A 21,251-nucleotide genomic window follows, 5' to 3' on the forward strand; every position below is an offset into this window, starting at 1 on the left:
GGTAATAAAAAGCCTAGGCCCCCAAAGCCCACATCCATTTGTCCTTAGTTTTTCTAGAGGACATGAGTTGACAATCCTGTCAAACACAAAAAATTTTCCCTGTTTCTAAACCTTTGTTTGTATATCACTATTAATTCTCATCACATCACTCTCAGAAGAAGGCCCACTGTCTTCCTACACCTGAAATGCCTGCAGGAAAGTGGGGAATACGTAATGTGCAATGTTTAACAATGGTACATGAGTGTCTGCGGCCCAAAGACCGCTCACCAGTGTTTCGTCTTAGCAAAAACACTTCATGCAAAAGCATGCAGGATAGCCCCTTGCGTGCCCATCTGCTAAATGCTCATTGCCATGCACTGATGACCGAATGGAAATATATTATGAAACTGAAGGGACACCTCAAGGTTATTAGGCCTAAAAATGGACCTACCTTGACATTTTCCCCATATTGTAGGCCTTACCTTAAAGAGGGACATTCACACTGAAGCAAACTTGAAAAGAGAGAACATTTACACAAAAAGAAATTTACTCGGCCAGTAATTTCCTATTCCTTTTGGCATTACTGAATGATAGTGCATTTTAAAGGGCTTCTTCCCCACAGTGTAAAGGCAAAGTCGTAATTCTGCACCTATGACAATACAATCCACTGTCACAAAAAATAAAAGGCGTGTCAAAAAACCCCCCCTAAAACAGTATCATGACTCCCCAACAGGAGGCTTTAAAAATCCCTCGCGAAAAGGTAAAAACATCTTTGCCTCTTAGCGGCCACGCACGGAAATAAATCTGAAAACATGGGCAGGTTTGTAAGACTCCTGTCCCAGTCTAACCTATCTGAAAGTTTTCTCCAGGCAAGCGGTCCCTCTTTAAGGATCCCAGCCGCATGTCACAGTACGCAGAGGGCCGCTGCAGCAGTGGAAACACGCACCTGGCTCAGCGACCACGTGAGCAGTCGCTGGGCAGTGCGGCACCCGCTCCTGGGCAGGTGCAGCCTCTCTGCCCGGTCGCCTCTGCAACCAGGCTAACCGCCCGCTCCAAAGGCGCTGATCGGCACTCGCTGTTTATTACCCAGTTTTCAAGCGCTGTGGGCACCTGGCTTGGCACAGGTCACTGCCAACGGTCTGCCGAAATTTCGCCCGTTTTTCAGGCTTTTTTTTGGGGGGGGGGGGATGGGGGGAAGAAAAAAAAAACGGCTAGTGCTCACTGACTCAAGTTGTAGCGCTCGCTCATTGGCTAGCACTAGAATTTGGTATCTGGGGACGATTTTATTTCAAACCTTTGCTGCAGCGCAAAATTAAAAGAGAACACCACATTGCTGGCATCCTTAAGTCAAGACTTAACACGGGAGTCTAGACTCGGGAGGAAACTCAACACAGACACGGTGGCTCGGAGAATGATAACTAAGGGGGGAGGGGATCAGACCACGGTTTATCTCAGAGTTACAGGTAAAAAGAGAGACGTGCAAATTAATGTAGGAAATTTGAGACTGAAAATCAAGACGACGTCTACTAGCACTGAGGTCTGGTACAGCACAGAACACTCTTCCAAGGGAAGTGATGCAGGTTTAGTCAGTTTGAAGCCAGGCTGATCTTGAACATTTGGATTTTAACACCTCTCAGTCACATTGTTCCTCTGCTGTCATAGCATTTAACTGTGCATTAAGCGTTTGGAGATACTGTTAGCTCCACAGAGCGGAAAGTGAGACATTAACAAGGTGAGGTGACGAGTCGCGGGCCACTCCCTCAGTTTCTAGAAAAGCTGGTAAAAGAACCTATTTTCAGGTGTCTGGTTTTAGTTGCTAGACCAATCCTCTATCCCCGAGAAGTCAGAACTGGAGCGAGAACACACAAATGTTGAGAAAACATTCTCCATGATAAAAGAGGAGGAACGGAAGAGTCTGAAAAATGGAGAGAGTCAGATCAGAAGAACTAAACAGGCCCTTTTGGCAGCACCTGCTTTGATTCCATCCTGCAAGACACAATTCGGCAACAGTCTACCATCTTGCTCGTTTTGTTTCTAACACTCTTAAAGAGAGTTAGCTTCTACAGTGGAAAAACGAGAATTTACAAAGGCACAGATAAAATTAAAATAATGTCTTGTTCTGTGAAAGCTGCACATTCACAGCAAATCACGATAATATGATTATTTTGTTAACGCCGTGTTTATATAGCCACACTAAGAATGGATTGCCACAGGCACTGATAAAACCATTAGAGATGACACTTTGGCTTAATTGAGAAAAAGATAATACATATGGCAAACACCTGTTTTTACCAGGCTTTGTATTACCCTCTGGCTCAGCGTTCTTCAGCCTTTCCATGTTGAGGACTCCTTAGGCAAAGTCTCAAATTTTCCCAGCCCTAACATTTACAACAGGGGGGAATGAAAATGACAATTTTGTTGGCATGCATGCATGCAGGTTGACAGAGAAAAGTCAGCCTGAAAGGGTAAGAGTGTGCAGGCAGTGAGATTTTCTTTGCTGTAAACTGCGTAAAAGTTTCCTACAGTCTCACAGTTCCTCACGCTTCTTTCAGGGCACAGAGTCACTGTGATCTACAGCTTAAGCGACACGATAGTAAGTTTATTGTGCTGGGCTAGCTCTACAAAGAAAGAAGAAATTGATGCTCTTATGAAGCTATTGCTGACTTCAGACAAATGAGCTACGAATTTAGGACCACAAATTTCCTCCATTCCTGGCAAGTGAGCCCAGGGAGACTGGGATGTTACCACTCTTTACGCCACTTGTGCACACTTCTCTGTGAACTTCACTGGCTGATGTTAGTGGTAAATTAGCAGGCCAGAACTGCATCCTGGAAAGCCTGCAGCTGACCAGCTGTGCCCTCAGAAATGGCACAAAGCAACACAATTTCTTGCAGGGAATCTAAGAGTAAGGCAGCAGCAAAATATGTCAAATACGCTTTTGCTTCACTGTTTCAAATGTAAACTTTGCCAATAAATAACAACTTGGACAAAATAAATTACATTAGTACGTATTCAAGGTGCAACACTTATCCGTTTCAATCACTGTTTTGAATGCATATTTTATTATTTAGTGTGGGATAAATAGAATCAGCCTATCATGTCACTAAGCAAGATTGGCCATAGTTACAACAGTATCGATGACTTCGGTAGGAATCAATCTACTGCACCTTTGTTGTAATATGGTAAACATGCTTTGAAAAGAGAGATAATCCAGGTCAACCAAGCCAAGAGCATAACCATGGAAACAAAGAAAGATGGAGAGCAGAGAAGCACCGAGTACTATCAAAGCCTTTGTGGCCCTTGGGCAATAAATTATGTTGGAAACTATAGCCAGCTGTTAGGGCCAGCGATCAGGGAGATTTCATTCCCCAAATGGAAAAATTCCAGGAAAAATATGTGAGCCAAAATATCTCAACTTAGGAATAAAGTGCCTCAAAAGGAGTTCTGCTTCACAACAATGACTTTGGAGAACAGACTTCTGTCCACACTGAAATTGTCCTTATTTCTTGAATACAAAATTACACATTCATGTCTGTGTTAAAAGCAGCACAGAAGAATAATAACAGTCAGAAAGTTTCAAGACATTCAGTGAAACTCTAAGAATCAGCTTTTTATGAACAGTGAAAATGATTGCCAAGGTCACTGGAACTTACATGCAGCAAATATCTTCTATATACCTGTGCAAAAGTCTGCTTGATTTCTAATATTTCCCCTCAACACAGATTCCCCAGCGCTATTACTTTTTCTCTAGCAGCCTAACCTTCATAACAGCGCCACATGGGTGAAACTGTTAATATAATAAATCATAGTATCTATCAAAGAATAAATTAATTTGAAACTGTAAAGCTTTACAAATCTGAATCTACGAAACGAAGGGCTGGTAGACAATATGCATCACAGCACTGGGCCCCAGTGCATTTTCACCCCTGCATATTCGCTGTTCTAGGTCCTTAAGCTGAAATAGCAGCCAAAGATCCTTCACGGCAGGTTTTAAGGCCACCAGATCTGCTTCCATTGCCTTTATCTAGCACAACCTGGTGTTCCACTCCTGTCACTGCTTAGCAGTCTAAACCTAAGCTCTTGCAAGCCATCGAGAAACACAGCTAGCTTTTCAAAGATCTTTTGTATTTACGTAATTCTCATTTAAAGTCTGAAGACAGTTAGGAAAGAAATTTCAGCTTCCAAGACATCATTAGAATCAGCAAATCATTAACAAACTGGCAGTACATTAATGTTATTAACTTCTGATATAATAAAGAATATATTTGTATACATTCACAGCATGAATGAGATTTAAAAAAAAAAAAACTCTCAAAAATCTGGCTAATAAATAGCCATGTAGTGTTTCTTCCAAGTCCAGTTGGAAAATTCAAACTTCCGGTTGGCAGAGTTGGAGACCTACCTGAACTATGGAGAGACAGAGGTCTTTCACTATTATGTAATCCAGCTCTTCAGAAAACCTATTATGGTCTCCTCTGAAAAGAGCTGGAAGCTGCTGCTCAGACTGCCATGGAGGAGCCAATGGGAATCTTGGTACTGATTTCGAAAGGATACAGACCAAGCGTACATGTAGCAGAGCAAGAATAAAAGGTATGAGAAAAGAAAAAGGCTGTCGTGCTACCAAGGTATGCCCAAGCATTTGGGGGATCAGTGGAGCAGCGAGGCAGAACTGAAGCAGCATTTGTTTTGATGCTAGAACCTCAGTGACCTCCCTTGGGAGATTATTCCACTCAGTGTTGGATCATTTTCCCTAATGCATTTAAAGGTTTAGTGTCAGGGTTTTATTCTACCCAGAGCTCACTTGAATAGATGCTATGTTTGAAAATTTATTAAAGTGTGTATGATATAGTAATTATAAAATTTCCCCCCTTAGTCATCTTAACTATTGGTGAGAAAATAGTTGAATACCTGTGTAAGTGTGTGCATTCTTGCATGAGCACAATTTTATATGTGCATGCCAATCTCAGTTTGAATGCACATAGGACTACATATATGTTGTATGTTGTTCTTGCACATATGTGCACTCATAACACACGTAAGAATGTCTATTTTCTGACTAATAATCTGGCTATTTTTACAGTCCTAGGCTCACCTAAAGATAAAATGATAAACATCATTTTTTTAATCCCCTTTTAACATAACAAGTCACTTCTACTTAATGGATTGCTCTTTATCAATACTGAAGGAGGTGAAAAACCAAAAAAGATTCCAAACATAGGCATTATAAGACTGGTGCAATTATGTTTATTAATCTGAATGAATAAATCTTAATGCAACTCTCACAGCTCCATTTAGAGAGGAACTCTCTATCTACATTTTAAGGTAGACTTTAATTTCATTAGCTCCCAACTTATTCCTTTTTTTTTTTTTTTGGTATCTTTCAAAGTGAGTGCAATTTCTCCTAGCTTGGCAAGTATACAAAATCACCTTGTCAGCATTTATGAAGATACTCAATTTTACTGCCTTAACAATTCCCCACAGATAATTCAACAGATTCCTTTCCCATTTCTAAAGCTGCATCATTAATAATCGTATTTTCTTGGTATGATTTTTCTGTCCAGCCTGGATGTGTGTCACACCTTACTTTCCAACTAATAATTTGTTCACTCTTAAGAGGACAAGTAAAAATTTCAGTATGATCTTGCTCAAGATTTTCATACAACAACAAAACCCGAACAGTTGCAAAATTTATAGAGCTCGTATGAAACAGCTGACGGATCATAAACCTAGTGTAATTATACAATCTATACCCTTTCTAAGTGTAGAAAATTTGTCAGGATCACATCACTATGGAAGATATCTTCCATAGCAAATAGACTGAGAACATAGAAATAATAGTGATGCCTGTACAATAGACTACACGCTGTCTAAATTCACCACCATAAAGAGAGAGCTCAGAACAAAAAAAAGGCATACAGAACTATTGGCTATACGAATCAGACTAGGTAGAATAAAGAAAGTTGGCGTATATAATACGGGAAGAAGCAGTATAAAAATTCAACACTATAGAAGCAGCCTGAAGAAAAATGAAAGAAGGTGTAATTAAAGCATAATGTATAAAATCAGCCTAACATTTATTAAAGGACTACCGGCTATCTCTGAATTTTTACAAAGGACTGCTCAGAAATTTTCTGAAATCACTACTAAAGCTGAAGTCCCCAACTAAAATATCATTAAATGGAACAGGTAAAGGAGGGAAGGAACAAAATGGCAGGAGTGAATATAATAAAAATGGTTTTCCAATCTAACGGCAGTGACATAAATACCAGAAAGAGAAAGAAGGTGCACTGAGAGTCTAGAAGGCATTTATATCAGCAATGAATAAAAGGGTCTGACATACCGAATTCCTCCTGACCTTTAAGAATAACTACCACAACAAGGACTGCTTACTGAAACAATAAAAGCCTTGTAAAAATAGCTATTGACAAAAGTGAATGTGCATCTTCAAACATCAGCGGAAAACACCTAATAAACAGACTGGATGTGAGGAATCTGGGACTTATTAGACGGCAGGCATAAATTGTAAATTACTTTGGAATTGTGCATTCTGACTTGGCAACGATATTACCAAAACATTGATAAACATGGAGGGAAGTTATAGCAAAGCAACCAAAATATTCTGAGATGAAAGGCCAAATTTTTATAATAACAGGAAAAGAGCTACACACAAGTAGCTCTGCTGAAAGCTGAACAAGGCTGTCCGCAGCTACCTGAGGGCTGTGGAGTCTGAATGGAAAGCAGTTAGTTACAGTATTAAATCATTTCAAATAGACACTAACAGGGTTAATATGGGGTTTGCACTTTCTGCCGCAGTGTAGAGGTTCATAAGGCAGCTCAGGCATTAGGTGCAATGCAGCCCCACCTCCAGAGTACAGAGCAGTTGGGCAGAAGGGTAAAATAGCTGGCATGTCCAGCTGGCTGGTCTTTCTCCAGCACAGGGCCTGGCTCATGCAATCCCTGTGTCCATAACTACTGAAGGACAAGCTTTCCATTCTTCAAAAAAATACATTGAGCAAAACTTCCCCATAGGATAACATTACATCTCAACATTACTCTTAGAAAGACATTCACAAAGGCTAACTTTCACCTACAGATGTCAATCCAGGCTCTTTTTCCATAGCACATGTGCACGTGAGAGAGACTCCTCCAAAAGCGGATTCAGAGCAGCTGCTTTAGGCTCCTGTTCTGAACGGTCCCTGCATGAGCAGCCCCACCTTCACCCTCCACACAGGCAACTTAGGGAAATGCACCTCGCTGCACTAAACTTATACGTATGAATGCAATAGACAGTAATTCTGTAATGACAGAGGTGATTTCTCTAGCTCTAACTTTTATGAATCAGGATTCAGGGTTAAGCTCCAATTTTTTTTTTAATATCTTCATAAATGATCTAAGGAAAGAAACAAACAAGTACCTTAACCATATTTACAGGCAAGTCAAATATTGTAATTCGGAAGGTGCAAAGTCAAAAGATGTGAATCAATCTCTAAGGATTTATCATAAAATTATTTCCATTTCCTGCTCTGATACAAAATTTACTGTACATATTCTCAGCTAAAAAGCTGACATTTGGTGTCAGCTAAAAAGCTGACATTTGATTATTTTTATCCAGAGGAAGGAAAGAAAAATAAAGTATTTTTGCTTGGCTTTTGTTGTTTCTGCATGTGACACCGAGGCTTCCATATTTTGTCAGCTCAAAATATAAATACTTGATTATTACTTAGGAACAAGTAAATACATCAACTTATCTATGACGTATGTTTCTTTCCCCCATAAAGCTGATTTTTCATCTATCTTCAGTTAAAATACTAATAATCACAAATTCATTCCTCTGCCTTTCACCACTAAATCCACCGGCCTTTGGCAATGCAGGACTGTAGCAGAGTTCATATAGGAAGTTTATACCTCATTGCAATACACTCTTCACATCGAGGTATCTTTAGGAACGCAGGAAAATAATTAAAAACAGGGCCTTGAACTCTCTCTCATGGTTTATGTGACTGCATATAAATCTCTTCCTGTGCATTAATCTGTTCTTGAGACTTACCTTCACAGAAACAATGACAAAGCAATCTTTGCCGCATGATTCCTATCTTCCTAAGGTTATGTTTCAACCCCCAAATTTGGTATCAAGTAGTTTAATGTTTCAAAACAGCCAACAACCAGACTTTTCAAACCAAGCTTTCTCTGAATGTTACGCAAACTGCTACTTACAATCCGAGGCTTGAAGGGCGGCTTGATTTTCCTTTGTTCTAGAAGGACCCAGTCAATTTCCTTGAAAAACGGATGCTGCTTAATCGCGTCTTCCCCATTTTGTGACGCCACACAGCCAAGTCGCTTGTTTGGGTTTTTTGTCATGAACTGAAGGGTGGGGGAGGGAGAGGAGGAAAAAGTCACAAAACATTAATGACAATGGCTGGAAACCGTTCGCAATTCAATTATGCATTCAAATTCCCACTGCCTATTTTTCAAAGACATCCCCGTTCAAAAATTGATTCTTCCTGTATGTGCAGCAAGGACCCCCTCTAAATTTCAGAGGTTCGAGTCCAACTAGAAAATGCAGAGACTCTGATGTGAGTATTTCCTGCAGAAAGCACTTTCAGCTGATTTCCAAGACCTCCTAATTTCATCTGGCTGGGAGTGCTGCAAGAATAGCTTCTCTTTCAGCGTTTCAACTTCCAGTTTTGGCCAAAACACTAAAAGAAAGAAAATATTAAACTCTCCAGAGACAGTTTAAAATCGATGTTCAGGATAGCTCTTACTGCATCTTGCCTTGTTTGCGCTACCTGAAGTATTAATCTGGGGGGTAGGCGCTACATATTGTTCTTACTGCTATGTCTTTCCCTTCGATACATAGGTTGTATAAACATACTCTGCATTCAGGTGGACACGCGGAAATCCCTAACCTCCTCCCGCATTTCTAGCACTCTGCTCGGATATGAATAAGACCAGCAGTTGCAGCAATGGGAACTACAAGAATCCAGGAAATACGCTGACTGATCAGTAACAGGACAAAGCTTCCCTTGAGAAACAACGTTACATAACTTGCACCTTCCTTTTTCATCGTCAGCACAGGATACTGCTATCAATTGCATGGCTGCAGCAACGGGAACTAGTCGGTCTCCTCTAGTGTGATAACTTCTAGGATTCTCCCTCTTAAACCCCTGTTATTCCTTTCATCCAGATGCTGTACAGCTCATGCAAGGCACTGACATCAAACGATGGCAGCTAAGCATGTATGTTCTGATTCTGATCTGTTATTCCTTCCTTCTCTTATTAGCAATTGCTCTACCTATTTCCTAAAGCACGTCAACACCGCATCCTTTCAATTCAAGCAGCAACGACCACTGCTCTTACATAAACACATATACACACGGCAAACATAAAATATAGAATTATCTCAAGCTCTGCTATGATTTCACTATCAGCTATTATTATAACACTTTTAAAATTCAAAAATTTGTATAAATGCAGCAAAATGTAATAATTGTCCATTGTCTTTTTAACCAAGGTACCACATTACACTATACATCTGTAGAGAAAAAAATCTTAGCAAAAAAAAAAAAAAATTACAGTAATGTATACCCTCGCTTTAATTCCCCAGTTATTACAGAATCAAAGCCCTGAAGATGGCTTAAGATAGCTAGGTCAACTATCCACAGCAGAATAGCATTGCTATCCCTGTAAAGGCATAAAGCAAATCAGCCAGGCAGCTCTCTGTGGTTCCTGAAACATGTGCGCCACCCCAAAGACGACTCTTTCTGTTTGGCCTTGTGTTCAACCGTTCCCCAAGTTCTTTTGCAAGTGGATAAGTCATATCTAAATTACAGCCCATATTTTCTACGGGCAGGAGAAACAAAGGTTTTGAAAGGATTACTGTGCTTTGGTGAGGTCTCTTGGAAAACCACAAAATGCATTCCTACGTTCCTCTGCTTTATTTCACCTCCAGGAGTCTCTGGTGACTGGGAGAAAGCAGGCCAGGGAGCAGCAGCCATGTGCTTTGGAGAAACAGCACACGGAAACTACAGCATGCGCTTATCGAACTGCATAATCCAGGTCTCAAAGAAGCAAAATCTGGTCCTATTTTTGTATTAAGCTGGAAGCAGGGAAAATACCAGAACATGTCATTTTTAAGAACTGCAGGAGAAGAAAATGCTACTAGGTAGCACACTTCAGTTTTGTACTTCACAAATTTCAGGAAACTTGGACACAGATGACGGAGGGAGAACAAGTTTGAAGAATGAATAACTAAGTATTAACCAAAAGAATAATTAAGTTTATCATATGCAATAATCTCAAAATTCTGATGTGGATATTTAATTCTATAAATTAAGTTTCCTGCGATAAATATTGACTTTTTCACCCCTGATTTCTATTTGTGAATCATAAGATGACACAGGTTATTTATTCTCTTGTTTATCAACAGCATCAACAATGATGCAACCGTCACCACACTGACTGGGTTAACTGTACAGCGTTGATGAGATGGTTGCCAATGGAGCTGACAGCCATAGCCATAACAGTTGCCCTTTTATTTTCCTGTGTTAAGATAGGAACCTCCCTTTACTAAAAGAGCAGAACTCTCTTAATGGCAGAGCTCCTACTGACTTATACGAAAACCGAACAAAAGGTGGCTGAGATAGCCATGCCACTCGGGGCACCTGAATCAGGCTTCTGAAACTTTGCTTCTTGAAGTAAACTGCACAGCTGAAAAACAGAGTTCTGCCTCTGTCTCCCCAGAGGTCTGTGTCATTCGGATAGGCAGGGAACACGTCCCATCAGTAGCTGTGCAGACACAACCTCTCTCCACTGCTTGCGCAGAAGCACAGAGCTGGGCGCAACCTACAACCTGACTGTCATACATTCCTGTATTGTCAACAGTAAGTATTCTAATTTCAATGAAGAATTGTTTTCCTTACAAGACAGGAAAGGATTCTAAATAGCAATTCCTGTCAATTCACAGGAACAGGACTAACAAGATTTGTGGGATTTCACGGGATAAGCAACGCACTGCCTTGCCGTACTGTAAAATTATCCCCAAAAGTATTTTGTTAGAAATAATGACAGAACTGCTTCTTGAGAAAATAAAAAAACATTGTTACTCAATGTAAGTGACTGTCATGTTGTTAAACTTTCCTTACATGCTATTTGGAGAAGTGTAAAAAATACACAGTTTCTAAAGAATAAAATCCACCTCTCATAGCACAATGTGAGGAAACGAAGTGTTCCAAAGCTAATCCCTTGCTAGCATTCAGCACTAAAATACATAGACGCCTCTTTCTTTCCTCCATTCTTCCTGTTCTTCATTTAACAGAATGTGGACAAAGATGAGATGAAGACTGCAAGGTTCAAACTTGTTTCACACCATAGCTGCACAGGCAGCAGGTTGCTAAATGTAAGGGAACGTTTTCTTCTTCTGATGTAAACTGGAACAGCTCCATTCACTTCTATATAATTTATGCCAACCAAGACATCTTGCCCAAAGAGGAATCTCTTACTAGAGTACAAATCTGTTCAATGGATGCAGCTCTCTTTTTAAGGTTTAAAATGGCATTAAGGATTGACTCTTGCTAGAAACTTTAAAAAATGGACTACAGTAGAATATAAATAAGCATACTACTATCAAAATGTAGAACTAGGAAAACAGCCTCACGAAAATTAAATTAAATGTTTTTATTAAAGTCAAGCTTAAGAGAAACTAGTGCTCAATGCCCTTGTACTTACATTCACAAAAATATAGTTTAAACATGCAGCCCAATCCCGTGTCTGCATTTGTGTGTGGTTAATGACAGGTATAACAGCAGCAGTTAGACTTCTTGCTGCTTGCCACAAATGAGACACACAGTAAGGCTGACTGTTAAATCTGTTTCTCCCTTTCCTCTGCAAATCAGATACCTTCTCCCAGTACATGCAATGGCTCTGGCACTACACATTTTATCAAGGGTTATCAGTTAACATTTCCCCTCCAACAAATGTTTCCATAATTCAAGAATAATAGATACTTCAGTTAATCTAGACTCACAGAAAGAAGTCTGGGGATGGGGAGTCAAAGGAACAGATCTCGCAGAGACTGAAACCAAAACACCATACAGACAATCTCCTGGACTTTAGTGAAGGTCAGATGCAGATAGGAACATCGACAAAACACCCTTTCTCTACCATAGGCCAAAATAACCCCTGGACCCTGGATATCAGTCTGATACTTGCAGCTCAAGTCCATAAATTTTAATGCCTGAACTGAAAATAACTGAAGTGTCTGGGAACAAAAAAAAAAAGCACATGAAAGTATCATGTCAGCTAATAAAAAGACAAAGGAGAGGTAGTTCAGGGGAGAAAGGAGAATATGTGTGAAGGTCATCTTTAATTAATCCTCCTGTGTTCTCACAACAGTGGATGGAGCAGAAGAGACACTCTGCAAACAATTCAGAGGTTAACTTGGACTTCTGATATGAAGCATCCTCTAGAGGATGTCTGTCTCTCTCTTTCGGCTAGAATGAGCCCGAAGGTATTCATATCTGTTTCAAAATGTAACCCCGCACAGAGATCTCTGTAGGACCTTACACTATCAGCCGCCTTCTTAAATTGAAAGTCTCCTTTATTCCAGGAATTCAAAGAAAAATTGAGCTCAAGAAGATGGAAAATTGGAAGAAAATATGTTATTTTTTAAGCTAATAATCCTCCTCATGCTTTCAAAAAATGGAAATCAGTATACTGCTGCTGTTTTGTTTTGCTTTTTATTGTAAGAGGATACCAGCACAGAAGAAGGGACTGATGTCAGTGTCACACTAATGAAGTACACCTAACTTCAGAGAGGTATTCTGAAAACGGAAGCTGCCTGGTGACACATTGTGCCTGAGTAAAAAAATTGCTGCAGTCGGTGGCACACATTTCTGTCTCGTCACCTGCTGTGTTTCAAAACACTGACCAGGGCAGAAACAGTTAACACTGGAGTAAGACTGGTTATGAAATGGCTATGAAGAGTAAGGAGTACAATATGCAGCTCTAAACAGAAGGCTTTCAACCTGGCTTGATATTAGAGGAAGAAAGGTAGCAGGACGGCACTTACGGTAAGTGGATTAAACAAAACTACTGACACTGTTTCTTTAATTACATACTACTACCCCCGCTCCTAGGGAACATGCGGCATATAAAGTGTCAAAGTGATAACACGGTTCTAGTTGGCTGGGTTTTCCCTGAAACATGAATCTGCGGTACGCAGATTTACACAGCGTACAACTGCCTGGAATACAAACAGTCTGTTCCTTTCCCACAAGCAGTGTAATTTATCCCAGGCCCCATTATCCTAACAGTGGCACTCTGAACTGAGGTTGAACTCCCAGTGGTGACTGTTCTCAATGACTCTAGGCAAATTCAATTTTAATCAAAAAAAAAAACAAAGAGGAGGAGGAGGAAAACAAGTAACTGAAGACTCACTGCTTTTAAAATGCTGACGGCTTCTTTACTGAGCCAGACTGGATATAAGACATCATCGTGAAGGATGGATTCAAAGAGATCATCTTCGTTGTCAGCTTCAAAGGGGGGTTGCCCAGCCATCATTTCGTACATGAGAACCCCGAGAGCCCACCAGTCCACCGATGGGCCATACTCTAACTCCTGGAGGATCTAGTGTAGAAAGAGAGATCAGATTGAACAGGCAAATTAGACAACACTTCCAGCTGCACATTTAATGGTACAACACGAATATACCTCCTCTTTCCCCTACGGCCTGAAAAGGACTCAACCCCACACTGATTTCAGTAACAGCAGGCATAGTTTCATGGTTTCTTACCCATGCCATTTACACTAACAGAGCTAAGTGTCCGTGTGTAGTTCTCAGAAGTACTAACCGAGTTTATCAGTCCCTTGAGTAAAAGGGTATGTCCACGAGCAAAAGAGCTGTATATCCTTCCAAACTGTTTATAACATGTCATGCTATAGGGGAAAAAGAAATCACATATACAAAACAGATTGGTGGAAAACGTGAAACACTTCCTTCTCTCTGTCTTGAACAAAACAAACTGAATCAGTTTGTGCCGCTGCACAGCGATCATTTGAGAGATTTATACTAGTCCTTTAGGTAGGACTGAAGGAAGCCAAAAGCACTTTTGCTGAAGTTCTTTTCACAGCATTAAAACACTGCACAATGCATGGCTGTACAAACCGCTTTAATTGCCTTCGCTTTCAGAAAAAACAGCTACAACTTTTCCTGTGGCACAAGTTCAACTTTGTAGCAAACACCTTTAGTAGGGAGTAGTAGCTTAGCATGATGGATTACTACTGTATTACTTGGTGTTACACAACTACGGCTGTACAAAGAACAAGGTTAATTCTTGGCTCCCCTCCACGGAAAAGAAGCTTGCAGTTTGGCTGCAACGTTTCACCATGACAGGGGACTGGGAAAAGAAGGGTAGGCAACTCTTTACGGTGAAGCTCAATGGCTTAAAATGAGTTGGAACAGCAAACAACCACATCGACCTCTTGCACAGTACTACTATTACTGACAGAATCCTCCTGGTGAACTGCATTTCTTCAGTACTGTTTTTGGGAATCATGATTGTACTGTATATACGAAACCACATACAGTCTTAACATAAAGACAGAAATGAGTTTAATACTTGAATCCAGACGGCTGGATCCCAATTAGATTCTTGGGTGACTAGATATTAAACTTTAGAGAGATTAATTATAGAAAATAATACTCTTAAAAACTGGAATTTTCCACTGTTCTGGGCACTCTTTGGAACTCAGATTTTGCTAAAGAAAAGAAAATTGAAAGATATCAGTATGATGCAAATAGAAGTAGGAGATAAGGTTGCTGCAAATAAAATAACAAAATGGAAACTTAAGTTACTACCTTCATGTAAAAGTTCCCGGAATCTTATTATTGCTTGACTTTTGGTAATAATTTTTAAAGGACTCATCAAAGGACTCAACTCATAAACAGAATGAGAAAACAATTCCTACAAAAATGAAAATATCACCTTTGCTTTTTTTTATTTTTTATGGCCAGAGTACTTCTCAAACTCAATAAAAAACTCATTCATTGATATTATGACAGTGTCAAGATGATTCCCACCTTATCACTTGTGCTACCCAAGCTTGACAGCCATGAATGGTAGCAATATAGATTTCAGACTTACCATCTTTAGCAAATAACAAACTAACATTTTTTGCCCACTGCAAATTTATGGTTCATGAAAGACAAACCAATGAAACTTTGCACTAAACCAGCACACTGAATCTTTGGCAAAAAGGTTAATAACTAAAGTGAACAGACAAAGTCTGTCTAGGAGACAGTCTAACCATATCATATTGACTCATTTCAGGCACTTGGAAAGTGCATTGCATAATATTAACATTTAGGATATGTAAAATCACAACAAATACGTGTCATTTCTTTTATCCATCCAATAAACTCCTTCGAATGAATCTGGATGTTGCAAACTGAGATGCAACACCCATATGAAAAGCTCCCATTTCCTGTTCATCCATATGAATGGAAATATCACAAATATAGTATCTTTTACTCACAAGTACTTTACAGAAAGGAAATAATGATATTCCCACAAAGATCTAATGCAAAATGATACCAAACTATGCTCCCTTGCATCAGAATATCACCTTATAAGTCTCACTAAAAATTAAAAACATTTTCTTATCTACTGAGTGATGGTAGTACTCAATTGCATCTAGCACCTTAGAGACTAATAAGTGCTTTCAGAGTGATACTGATTCAGAAATGAGAATATGCAGAAGAATATTGTTAAGCTCAGGGAAGAAATAACAGAAAAGCCATACTTTGCCACTCCTACCAATACAGAATACTGCTTGCTCCTCCTAGAGCAACAGATTTCTGCAAGATTACCCAGGAAGAACTGTGGCAGAGTCTAGTCTGTATCTTCTACTAATTTCATTTACATGCAAAATAGGTTTAAAACAACACAAGTAACACAGTCCATCTGGCGAACGATAATATCTGTATTCTTAGTGCAATGCAAAAAATACCTCTGGCGCTATATAGTCAGGCGTGCCACAAAAGGTTGTGGTTGTCACTCCATTCAGAATCCCTTCTTTGCACATTCCAAAGTCAGCCAGCTTACAGTGGCCTTCAGCATCCAGAAGAATATTGTCCAGTTTCAGATCCCTGTAATAAAAAGGCCCAAAATTAAATCAGCTTTCAAGTTTTGAACATGTGCTCCTAAATTTGAGCACAAACTATACAGAAATAGGTGGTTTCACAAAACACCCCATACTTTACATATGCACTGGAAAAGCTGGTAGCACTCACTAAGTAGGCCTGGTTAAAGCCAGTAATGAAGTAGGTAATGACAAGCACTTTGCAAGACCAGGCCTTTACTCTTTCCTTAGCAACATGATAGCACAATTGTTTTCAACACAGCATCAGATATGCATGGAAAAGGTTTAGTCTCTTTAGCTTGCTACATATCTCAGGTTCCATCCACGTGAAGTATGAAACATGTCCGACAGTGAAGCCAATTTCCATCTTTGCATCAGTACAGAGTACCAGTTTACTGATATTCTATTACATGGGTTGAATTAATTACTTTTAGCCTTGGATTATTTTGCTTTGGATTCTTAAGGAATACTTGTAATTCGAAATCCTGATCCCAATGAGAGGGCTGAAAGACAATATTTCCACATTTGCAAAGTGTAATTATTTTCTGCAAGTTTAAAAGCTGCTCAGAAATACTCTCACAGGAATATTTTGCATTCATTGTTAAACAACACATCTTAGCAGCTGTCTCTGATCACCTTCTGTACAAATGTGTTTGTTTCGAAAATACACAATTCGTCGGTTATTAAATTGGGTGAGGTCAAAAACAGGTTGAGAAAGGGATATCCACCTTTCCTGTCTTGCTCTCTGCACATTTTCTAAATATACCATTGATGGTTATCTCACAAGCCAACACAATGGATGCTAGGTACCATTTAATTTACCTGCCACTTGCCTTAGACTAAGCTAAGAAAGGATCTGGAAAGTCAGTGCATAAAAAATCCCTTAGCTGCATGAAAAAACAAGTAAAAATAGTTTACCACATATAAATAATAAAATAAACCAAAAAAAAGACAACAAATAACATCCATATTGCAGGGCTTATTTTATTTTAATATTTCTGTCTGGGCTCTAAGTACCTCTGCAGTGTATTAAAAATATACAGTAATATGTAAATGAAGACATCGTCCGTATGAATACATATGGAGGTGAGAATCAAAAGCACAACACATGTCCTTTGGTGACTCCAAGTGTGGATACTTGCTTGTCAGAACTTTGCTGCTAGCACTAGTAGAGAAGTTTCCACAGACGGAATCCATCAGAAATAACTATGCGGACATGCTCTAAATCAGATTGAGGAATAACATCACCTGCCAGCCTGTGTGAACAAATCTCATCCCGAAAGCCTAAAGAAAGATACAGGTTTCATTGCAAAAGTCCTTAATGCCAGGAAATTCCTTCTGAGTGAGGAGTGAGAAGCCTTCACCTCCCTCCGAGGATTTCTTTTGGAGAAGTGCCTCCCTGTCAACTCCCGGTCTTCGGAATCAAAGTCAGCATAACGTAGTGGAAGCATTCAGACACATTAAATGATTAAACAGCCCTTCAAAGGTTGCATTATGTTGGAGTTTCCCTGGACATGTCCAGGGCTACAGTATGCTTGGATTTCCATGGACATGTTCATTTTCTTCCTATCACTTCAATTTTACCTAGGTATATATATATTTTTCTTTTTTTGACATATGTTGAAAACTGTTGGACATGCTGGCTGACCTGAATATAACATGCAGGGCAGCATAAAAATCAGATATTTCTGTGACATGTTGTACTTACTACTCAAATGCTGCAAATTCACTGCACATCTGTGCAGCAAATCAGACATTTCTGGGAAGCACTGGATGACTTACTGTGCATGTAGAAATCAGTTGTTCAGTGTACGTTACAAAGAGGTTTGTGCATGTGCAAGAAGCCTGACACAGCCCAACAAAGTCGGATTTACCTCACTTACAGTAAATCTACTGTCTCCCACATATATTAGTCTTATCAGATAGGGGTTATATGATTGAAATACATACCAGCTGTAGAAATGTTCCTGGCAACCAATACGCCCTACACCAGACCTTCCCATCTCCAGATCAGTTACACTGCTCTTGTAGGTCCTCAGTTGATTACCCACATAAAGTCCCTTGGGGCAGACTATATGTTTTACCATTCTTTAAAGTCATCCTTTTTACCAGCTCCTGCACACAATTCACTATCTCACTGGGAACAACATAACCATTTAACCAGTCAAAGAATCACCTCTACTTATGTCAGGAAAGGCATCTACAGGAATTGTCCAAACAGACAGATATCAACAGCTCTGTCCATCCCAAAGTAGTCAAATAAAAAAAAAAATAGAAAAAATTAAAAAAAGCTCCAAGAATCATCTATCTTCCCTAAATTTCTCTTCCAGTGAATCATAACTGTTACAATCAAAATACATGTTTTAAGACATGTTCATGACATCATAAAGTAGGCCTTACAATAAGAAGATTATGCACTTGTAGATAGGGAAAGGAAATAAATTTGTATTTGTAGCTTTATCTTTTAACCTTCTAAATTCAGCATTATCTTGGATGTTCTTAAGCGGAAGAATACAAGCTGAATTTCAAAAAGTCAAGAATTTCAGATAAAGCAATCAAAGCATAATTACACTTCGTGTAATCTGGGAACCACTTCCAGCCAGCATCACAGCAGAGTATTAGAAAGAAGGTCATAAAATGAATAATTATGATAGGAGCTGATGAAATTCAAAAAGCTGCTCAGAAAACTGGATCCACTTGAATGCAGAGGCTGATCTCAAAAGTCTCTTACATGTCATATTAACTCTCTCATCCCAGAAGCAGGACTTCCCAGTGACAGGTGACACACTGGGGCTGTTAGGACCTATAATTGTTTAAGTTTTTTTTAATATGACCCATGTGCTTGACAAGTAATTGAAAGTAGATATAGTTGGCAACCTCAGAATCTCCTCAGCTAAGGGAAATCTGGACCGTAACAAAGCTCTAACATTGAGCCACTACATAGTGGAGAAGGTCAGAATACTCACCAGTGTCTTTATTGGCTCAAAGATTTGTGTAAGTAACAGAAAATCTGAATAAAAAATTAACCTGACAGTGGAAAAGAGAATGAACAGAATGAGCAAAGAAAAGAAAAAGAAGATTCTAAATGTTAAATCCTGACTACCTGAAAAGACCAACAGTGAAATTTCAAGCCTACCTGTAAAAGCACAGGTTGATTTTAACATTCTTACAATTTACCAAACTATAAGCCTATTTGACAGAAAAAAAACATCTGGGACCCTGTCATCAAGCCAAAACAAAGCAGTGAAGTCTATAAGCCTCTTCAAAATGCTATTCCAGGCATTGAGGACATCAGATTAATTACTCATGCATTAATGGAATTTAATACCAGTAGATTCTTATTGGCACAAATACAAAGTGCACCAAAGTTGAATGAAGTTAGAAGAAATTTGGAAGAGACTAAAGCAACAGCAGCATGACTCCCATCGAAAACCAGATGGGAGGTAAAAAAGTAAGCTGAGAGTCTGCCAAAGTGCCAAATTCAGAGCTAGTCCACAAGATTATCACAGTCCATAAAATTGTGCACACTGAAAATAATTCAAAACCTATTCTGTTAATTTACTGTTCCCAGATTAAAAAAATACATATTTATGCAACTTTTGAAGAGGAAAGCTCTGTGACTAAATAAACGTGAGAAAATAGGTAGCATGTGTCATTTAATCTCTCAAAACAAACAAACAAACAAAACATTCAGATGCAGATGAGGAAACAAATGAAAAAGTGACAGAAAAGAGCTGTCAAGGAACCATGTTTTTCCAGTGCAGCAATGTTACAGAAAAAAACTTTTAAGTTTTAGTTGAAGACCTGTATCTCCCCAGAACTGTTCTAAGAAACAGTCACCTCTCCTATCATGTCAGAAAGGAAAGTAAATAGCTATCAGTCTGTGGAATGTAAATTAATTGTCTGTACAGAATGATCCAGTCTGTCTTTTACTTGGTTCCTGGTATTAGTGCCAGCTGTCTGCCTCTAAATCAGAGCTTAACAAACAGTATAGTGTCAGATAGCTCAATGACAAAGGTCTACTAAATTCTCTTTTTCTCACTTTGCATTCTCTTTGTAGGAACTAAGAAAAGTTATCTGTGTCTGACAAAGTGAGTTCCTACAGCCTGAGCAATTACATGCAACTACCAACTGCCTAACCAGTCAAGCTAGGAAAATGCCCAGATTGCTTGAATGCAGTAATGATACATTAAGCTATTTCTCTTCTTGGTTTGTTTGCCAAGATACTTCGTACAGTCAGTTCAGGTGACTTGAGCAGTCAATTACACAAAATATGTTTTTTTAATATTTTTTTCTTTCACAAAGTGTTAAACAGAAATTTAAGTCTTGGTTTCTATTTCTGGATCCTTGCCAGCGTCACAAGTACCCCAGAAGCTGGAATGATTGGCAGGGTCTCCAGAAAGAATCATGATTATAATAGTAAGGTTGGTGCAAGTCAGAACAGAAGAGCAGGTTGGCTGCAAGAAACCTGCAAGAAAATTTCCATAACGCTCACTCATTCTTCCACATGCCAGTGCCATGAGACACTGACAGTCTTCAGTTCCTGTAAATGCTGAACCGCAGCACAGGATCAGATTCTTAAAGTCTGATTTCAAACAGTAGCCAGTGAGATAACTGCCTTGTGTGTGTGGCCATGTGGGTCACACATGTCGTTTAGATAACATAGATAATTTTCCTGTTGAAGTAAGGCAATTAAATAGTCAAGATGGGTTTTAAACAGTAAAATCAGAAAGTCTGCCAAACATTATTAACGGTAGTCTTTGAATCAGGTAAATATTAGTGGCTAAATAGATCCACTTTTGAACAACAAGATCAAATAGCTAAGAAACACGATCACACATTGGTTTAAGCAATCACTTCAAAACGAAATATCTCCGCAGCGTCTGTTTCTACCCTAATTGCTGAATGAGCAATAAAACCAGGAAGCATATACATTTTGGAGTGTAGGTCAGCTATGAAGGATAATAATTATTGTCTACAAACAAATGTATCGGAAACAAGGATATACCTTTATGGGACGAAAGTTCAGTAGTGGACTATACCTTGCTGAATATGTATAGGACATCTAAGAGGAAAGATCTGGAAGCCACACAAGTTAGAAGTACATAGTTACTGGACAACCATCAAAGAACAGA

At 39.2% G+C, this 21,251-nt stretch overlaps 1 protein-coding gene across 2 annotated transcripts in view; it reads right to left on the reverse strand.

Moving 5' to 3' along the window:
* Window positions 1-21,251, reverse strand: part of PRKCE (protein kinase C epsilon) — a 305,131-nt gene that overhangs the window by 17,423 nt on the left and 266,457 nt on the right. For both annotated transcript variants that reach the window (XM_009676282.2, XM_068939624.1), the window contains 3 exons: window positions 15,985-16,123; window positions 13,414-13,602; window positions 8,194-8,340 (listed from right to left, as the gene is read on the reverse strand). In XM_009676282.2, coding sequence (XP_009674577.1) covers window positions 8,194-8,340; window positions 13,414-13,602; window positions 15,985-16,123 — 475 coding nt within the window. The remainder of the gene's footprint in view (window positions 1-8,193; window positions 8,341-13,413; window positions 13,603-15,984; window positions 16,124-21,251) is intronic.

This window comes from Struthio camelus, chromosome 3 (genome assembly GCF_040807025.1).
Source record: "Struthio camelus isolate bStrCam1 chromosome 3, bStrCam1.hap1, whole genome shotgun sequence".
Lineage (NCBI taxonomy): Eukaryota > Metazoa > Chordata > Aves > Struthioniformes > Struthionidae > Struthio > Struthio camelus.